Source organism: Calliopsis andreniformis, chromosome 4, assembly GCF_051401765.1.
Source record: "Calliopsis andreniformis isolate RMS-2024a chromosome 4, iyCalAndr_principal, whole genome shotgun sequence".
Lineage (NCBI taxonomy): Eukaryota > Metazoa > Arthropoda > Insecta > Hymenoptera > Andrenidae > Calliopsis > Calliopsis andreniformis.
Genome location: NC_135065.1, coordinates 1,847,309 through 1,854,985, shown reverse-complemented (window position 1 = coordinate 1,854,985; position 7,677 = coordinate 1,847,309). Strand labels below are relative to the sequence as shown.

Sequence of the window (7,677 nt, the reverse complement as noted above, 5' to 3'; positions counted from 1 at the left end):
ATTGTTTAAACTTTTGGGAGCTGTTTGAATTTAAACAACTTTTTGAGGTAAAACTATCTTCACTTTTTTACTTGTTTCCTAGTGTGAAAGGATTTTCGAAAAAATTCAACTTAGAAATGTGAAAGGAGAGGATTAAACCTTTAAAATGACTCTAGGATGACTATTGTACTACTTCTTTTCACGAAATTACCAGAGTCTAAAGATTGACAACGTTTTCACCAAGTGGTCGTAAACTTATGACCGCTACTTAAGTCTGCAAGTCTGTCTGGATCGGCGAGTGATTCGGCGGATCTGTCTCAGCAAGCCCGATTCGACTCATGAAAGCTTATACGAATCCGAATCTGCGAGTTTGTACCTTTCTGTGGCTTGTCGAGTCTCGAATTTCGTATGGTTTGTAGATTTGGATTCGTACAAGCTATTACGCCAAGAAGTCTCGTCGCATCACTCGCTGAATTACGCGTCGTGGGAAGCCTTCTTTAGAAGTATAGAATATTAATTTATAATAGAACAATTGTCGTATGTATACAATGACAAAGTAAAATAATAAAAGTAAATACTGTCCGTCTCAGCGTGACGTCGCTCTCATCAAGCAGAAATTAGTTCCATTTAGCAATATTCAAATTTATGCAGGGTGACTCAGAACTGATAATACAAGCGGAAAGTCAGTGAATTTACATGAAAAAGTAGGTCGAAATATAGAATAAACTTTTTTGATATTATGCTTCGTTTTCGAGAAAATTGCGTTTCAGTTATGGTCAGGTGCAAGCATACGAAAGCAAAGTTTTGTGTGCTTGAAGGGTACAAAGGTAAAGGGAACACTCTCGGTCTGACCAGCGACTGTCTCTACGGTACGCTAGAAGTATTCCCCTTACCTTGTTTATCCTTCAAACGTCTAGAGCTGTAGTTCGGTGCACTTATACTTGGTCAAATCTCGTAAGTTGTGGACTAAAAATTGTTTTCATGTCGAATCGACTCCTTTTCGTTTGTACCAGTAGTTCTGGAACACCCTTTATATCTTACAAACTAACTGCTTTTTTTCTTTGAAAAATAATTTCATAGTTTTCTATAAGGAATAACGAGATGCATTGGAGAGTGTATTAAAAAATATATGATTTCATTTAAAATAAGTAGGGTGACTCATTTTTTAATGAAGAAAAATGTTTCGAAATTTGAAATTTCGAAAAGCGTAGTTTATTGGCGACAATAAAGCACAATATAATATTTAATCTATGTGCACCCGCTACTAAATCAAAAGACAATCGAAACTTTCTCTAAAAATACATAATCGCCACAGCATGCTACAAAACAAAGTTGCCCAAGTAGGTTCATTAGTCTAAATATGTATTTAATGTATGTACAATGCTTAAAATAAATTATCTTCAATTTTTATGAATTCTATATTTTACTACGAATATTTTAATTTGTCTTTCTTTTAAATTGTGTAAGGTTTTCTCAACAACAAAAATTTTGTTTATCACGTTCTAGTACTTACACGATTTTGTTTATCACGTGAAATACAATTAAACAATATCCAATTGTGTTAATTTTGAAGATAATTATGTTGAGTAATCATTTTTACGTATTCGCTTCATTTTTCGTAAACATTTATATACAATTTGTAAACGCGAATAAGTTTCTCACGGATGACGTAACAGAGAAAGTGTTGATATTAAATTCAATTCGTTTTTTTGTTACAAGTTACAAGTATTTACTAGAATATTAATAATAAGATTTCAAATAAAAAAAGAATGGTTCCGGCCGGGATCGAACTGGCGACCTTCTGCGTGTAAAGCAGACGTGATAACCGCTACACCACGGAACCGATGTGTGAGTTACTTTTTAATATATAAATTGCTGAATTCACTAACAATTAAGATAAGATTTATTTATTATAAATATTTTACAAATTTTACATGTGTCATATGAGGGAAACTGTATAGAAATAAGTACAGAATTTGTAAACTTGTATTTTTTAAAAATTTTTATTGAGTATTACTATAATCAAAATGTTGAATTTAACTTAGACGTAAAAATGTAATTAATATGACATAAAAATACTTAAATTAATTAAGTCTGTTACATGTTATACAATACAAATACATACATAGATTGTTTATACTAAAACAATTCAGTAAAGTAAATATCTTTATTGTTATTATTAATCCAAGACCACTTTTATCATTTGTATTTTAACGTTTACGTTGACATAAATTCAAACTTTTATATATAATTAGTATCAAAGATATTTCTACTTCTAAACGTTTTTTTAACATGTTACTCGCGGTAAAAGAACGACTCTGTCCTGTGCCGAGTATGTGTACATGTGTATGCATTTAACTGGTGCATAGATATCTATCGCGAATTTAAATTATTGCAAACTTAAATGCAATAGTCGTGTTCAAATGAAATATTTTGTAGTATATTATAAGTATTTTATGTTGCGTAGAATACTGGCTTAGTATGTGAATGTAAATATTTGTCTGTATAGCGTGCAGTTCCCTACCAGAGAAGTCCTACCAGACCCAGAAATATCCCACTCTTTTAAATGATTGGTTCACCGTCATGGATCTATGGAATATCATACGCAATACAAAATAACATATAAATAAAAGCATTTCGGGAAGTATGTGTTTCTTCGTTGATTTCGTGTCTAGAATTAGAATTTATCCTTCAAAAATATTTCACATTTTCGGATACATATACATACAGGGTGACACATCTTAATTTATAAACGCAGTTATCTTCTTTATTTTTCGTTACACAAGAAATGTTTCAAATAAAATTTGTTCTATTTTGAGGGGGAAAGTAATTTGATGTAATTATAACAGTTTCTTCATAGATAGGCAGGTAAAGGGCATTTAAACCTATTCTTTTCAAATGGAGTTATGTATTTTTGTAACCAGTAATCAATGCAGTATTAAATCACATATGGCAAAAAATAAATATCGTGATACTATTAGTGTATTTATCAGTTTACCTGAAAGCCTTCCGAGTATTGGCAGCATTTATTGTAAATATTATTAGTATTATAAGCGTTGACAACAGTCCAGTTAAACTGATTGCCCTGTATATGTAGAATATGTACAATGTGAAATATATAATGTACTTATATTGTACTTATTCCTTTCACGACGAATACAAATTTTTCATAACTAATAACAACATTTGTTACGATGCTTGTAAAAAGGGTATTTATACTTTATACCTACGTTATTAATCATTCTGCAAATAATTGACTGTGTAATATTGAATATGTGTTATAATTCTTGAGACACATTTGTATTTACGATAAGATATGAAGATAATTTCAAATAACTCTAATCGTTGGAATATATTAGGCCCGCTGCAGACAAGTGTTTTTTGCCATCACAGCGATTTGTCGTAGCGTGTGTAGTAACAAGGACAATTCCCAATTTTTAATTATGGAAAACAAGGAAAGACATACGAACGCAGCAACTTGGCGGCACATTTGCTGCAAATTGTAGCAACAAATTTACACAAAGCGGCAAGACAGGATCTTTGTTTTTTTGAAGATACGCAAATCTGCCGCCAAGTTGTCACGTTCGTATGTGTTTCCTTGTTCTCCACAATTGAAACTTGGGAACTGTTGCTACAATGCGCTGGGGCAGAAAAACGCTCCTCTGCAACAGGTCTTAAACTTTTATGTTTTGTTTATTGTAATGAAATACATAAGCGAAGAATGGTACCTGTATAGTGATATGTGGTTCAAAATATTAAATATAAATGTGATCGAGTAACTGAAGGGAATGAAGAGATAAAAGGGAATACTAGTTGGTGATAGACACATTAAGAATCTTATTTTTTTCACTGCCATGTACATATGTTACTAAATACTTACACTTCTGTTAATTGTTTCTAAGAACTAAGAAGCAGTAGGTACTGATCGATTAATTTTAACCTTCTACTTTGTTTTGAAATAGACGAATCGCACGTAATCTATTGCGTCTTTGTAATCCTACGCACTATGCCTGCTGTTGCATTGCATTAAGCTGACGATGTGTTCCTCGAAAAAAGCAAAAAGTTTGAGAGGCGCCAGGGAAGTCCCCGTTTCTAAAACCTGTATCACAGACACAGTAATTGTCTGAACAGCGTCACGAGTAATATTGGCAAACATGTTAAGTAACCACTACAATGGCTAGTTGATCTGCATAAGTTATGCACGAGAAAGTTCATTCTTCCGCCTACTATGATAGCTCCATACGTCTATGGTTACTCGAGTGTAAGAAATTGCACGTTTCTATACAGAGAGTCCTGAAGATAAGGCAGCAAAAAGTCAACTAGAATAAAAAGATTTATAAAGCAAAATGTGCTACTTGTTTCTACTTTTAATAATAACACCTTTAAATTAATATTCATGCTGATTTCTTCGAAACTATTGTAGATATCGATATAATTCTTTCTTCAAATTGCAGGGGACATGGCGATACTTGTGACGATAACAAGTTGAATCTTGTACAAGTATAAGAGTGTAATATTGAAGGAATTAACGTTTTGTTAGATATGTATTTCAAATTTCTGGTACAAAGCATGTTCTACTCGATATGTTTTCATATAAACTTTAGGAAATTGGATTCTTTATCATTATATCCACACAGTATTACACAGAATATTCAAAAGTTACGTAGGACCACTCAATTCACTATTAAGATTACCGTATTAGATGATGTATATAGCTGTAGTATTGTATAGCAGTTTTAGCTAAATTTCGGATTGTAGCCTAAGTGTTTAAAGATAGTTATAGTATAGTATTTTAATCGCATATGATATTTTAATAGTTTTTTACAATTATGATTCTAGAACAGAACGGAAAGTTGCGAATTATTAAGGAATCGAACAGCAATGGAAAAAAGCAATTATATAGTTTAAGGCATACCTTACTGATTTCAATGATCTTAAGATAATAAGTATATATTGTCTCTTGTCTATACACAGAAAAGTAAAGAAAAAATTATGGCAGATAGTACCTACCGAACAGTATTTACATATTACACATGTACCTATTTTACAAGTGATACGACTCAGAAACGCGATTTTTTAATTACAGCCATGAAGGAATATGATAAACAAAATTCTATTCATTGTAAAACTTATTAACAGAATTTCACAATTGTAGACTTGATTTAAAGTACTCGTAAAATATAAACTAAATCATTTACTAGAAATAATGTATTATTATTCAGATAAATGATTAAAGTAACAGCTTTCCTTAGGCAATTCTGCTCTTTTTATCAATATTATTTGTTCAGTAAGTACCTAATTTTTTCTAGTTACATAAGTAGCGACTGGCTTGTCCTGAAAAGTACTTTCTTTTGAGTTATACCGCTTTAGAAATAGGTACATGTGTGGTATAGCTAGGAAGAATAAGAAAATGGAAAAGTATAAGATAAGGACTTAAGAAATACTCATAATATATGTATAATATTTTTTCATAAATTTAATACATGCTTCTAGGTTCATGATCCTTATTCATTTTAACAACCATATATTTTTAAATGTACAGGTAATTAATTTTTCGTTTTATTTTTAAATTGCCGTACGTACAAATCAGTGAATCGTGTATGTAGGTATGTAAGAATCGCACGACGAAATTTAAATGTTTTTATAAATTTCCGTGTTGAATATAAAATCATTAATTTTCCAATAATTATAGTATAAACATGCATTGAATATAATATAAATACATATAAAATAATAAATTTAATATTACTTAAGTACAGTTTAAAATTGCTTCAAAAATGTTTAAAGTGATTGTACAAACAACAGTAAGCGTAATTCCTTTGTTACGTACAGAATACAGCTTTCTCACAGTGTATCATTAGCAAATGCTTATAGTATTGAATACTTCATGAATTTAGTAATAAATATACATTAGTCTATTATATATATACATATATGTATATTATTATATATGTATAATGAAACTGGAAATTATTCAAGTACATCTTTCCCAAGCGGTGCAATGATAATTGATAACATTCTGTCTAGGTATAGTCTATTTACATTTGTGTAATAATTTCTCGCTCTTCTTCAGTAAGGACGCCCTTATTAAGGAAATCAGCAACGTTTGTTGCATGATTTTCTAATAATCGTTTCCTCTCTTCTTTCATGCGGTCTGAGAACATCCTCAATTGTCGACTTTCCTCTTTAGCAGCCTCCTCCATTTTCAATATTTCTTCCTCTCGAATTTGATGGCGTTTTTCGATCAAACGATTTAAGTCTTCTCGGTATTGCGCCTGCATCCTTCGTTTAGCTGCCGCAGTAAGTCTCTCGGTTTTTTCGTTCTCCATAACCTTCTTCATAATTTCTTCTGCAAACGCCCTATCTTGCTCAACAAAGTGCAACTTACAGTGTTCCATGAAAATAATCTGTTCCTTTAAACCAGCCGCCAATTCTTCTTTCATCTTCATTCTCTTAATAGCTTCTTCATTCTCCTTTCTTAAAATCTCCCGATTAACATCTTCAGCTAACAATTCACCGATCAATCTTTCTTTTTCTCGTTTGTGAGTCTCTGTATTTATTAATATAGTTGCTATTTCATCCATTGCTCGTTCTCTAACGCGTATTTGCTCTTCGCGAAGTTCTTTGGCCTTCCTAACTCTCTCATCAATATCTTCCAAATATATTTGATTCTCGATATCTTTTCTCTGTTCAGCCTCTTTATCTTCGTGATCGCGAATCAGTTTCATTTCCGTAAGAATTAAGCGCTGTCGTCTCATATCTTCTGACAGCTCAACTTTTTTCTCTATTGCTTTAATCGTATCACGCTCTTCCCTTATTCTGTCGACTTCTATCAAGACTTCTCTTTCCTTGCGAGCTTCCTGTTTCATAGTATTGTTTTCTTCCTGTTTCTGTATAATCTGTTCTTTTAACTGCCTCTTATAATCTTCAGATTTCCTAAGGTCTTTGGCTTTTTGACGAAGGTAATCGTCCAAAGCCTTCTGCTCTTCCAGCCGCATTAAATTAACTGCGTGTTGGTTTCGTACACTCTCGATATATCGCTCTGTCTCCTTTTCTAAGAGTTGAGCTTGCAACTCCTTCGCTACATATGCTTGTCGTAATTCTGCTTCAAGTTCCATCAGTTCATCATAGGATTCTCGATTTCGACTACTTTGTCGCAGTTTTCTAATACGATTATCCATTATTTAGTTAATCTTTTGTCCTCTGTTCTTACAGTCTCGTCATGTATCTACGCATATGTTAAACTGTATGTTGAGGGTAGCTCAAAAAGGTTGGAACTGATATATTACAAGTAAACCATTGATAATGATAACATTGCATAGATACTACCGATCGGTTTTGCATATATTAGTAATCGTTTGCTGAATTTATAAGTGATTGATCTGCTGGGATAATTTCTTTACTGTATGTAGTTTCGTTTCTCAGTATAAAAATACTCTTATATTTATAGTATTAGAATTTCTGTTAATACATTTAGTTATTGTTATATTCATTTAAAACACAGAATTTAGTTTAATCATGTGTCTTTCAGATTTTGTAATAATTTTTTGTCACTACTAATTCTTTCATGGCGTATCTTTAAAAAGTGTAATGAAATGTTTTTAGTTGTTAAAGCAATCTCATGTTTAGCAGAAGTATAAGATTTTCTTTTGTTTCATGTTTCAATTCTTTACTTTATTTCTCAGGCAATTATTATTT

At 31.7% G+C, this 7,677-nt stretch overlaps 1 protein-coding gene and 1 non-coding gene across 2 annotated transcripts; both read right to left on the bottom strand.

Annotated features, from left to right (window-relative positions):
• Positions 1-1,749: 1,749 nt before the first annotated feature.
• On the bottom strand, positions 1,750-1,822 carry Trnav-uac (transfer RNA valine (anticodon UAC)). The gene has a single exon. It is a non-coding gene; the product is annotated as a tRNA-Val (tRNA).
• Positions 1,823-6,017: 4,195 nt separating this feature from the next.
• LOC143178285 (uncharacterized) lies at positions 6,018-7,160 on the bottom strand. Its single transcript, XM_076376823.1, has one exon. The coding sequence runs from the start codon at positions 7,158-7,160 to the stop codon at positions 6,018-6,020; it is 1,143 nt and encodes a 380-aa protein (XP_076232938.1).
• Positions 7,161-7,677: the final 517 nt, after the last annotated feature.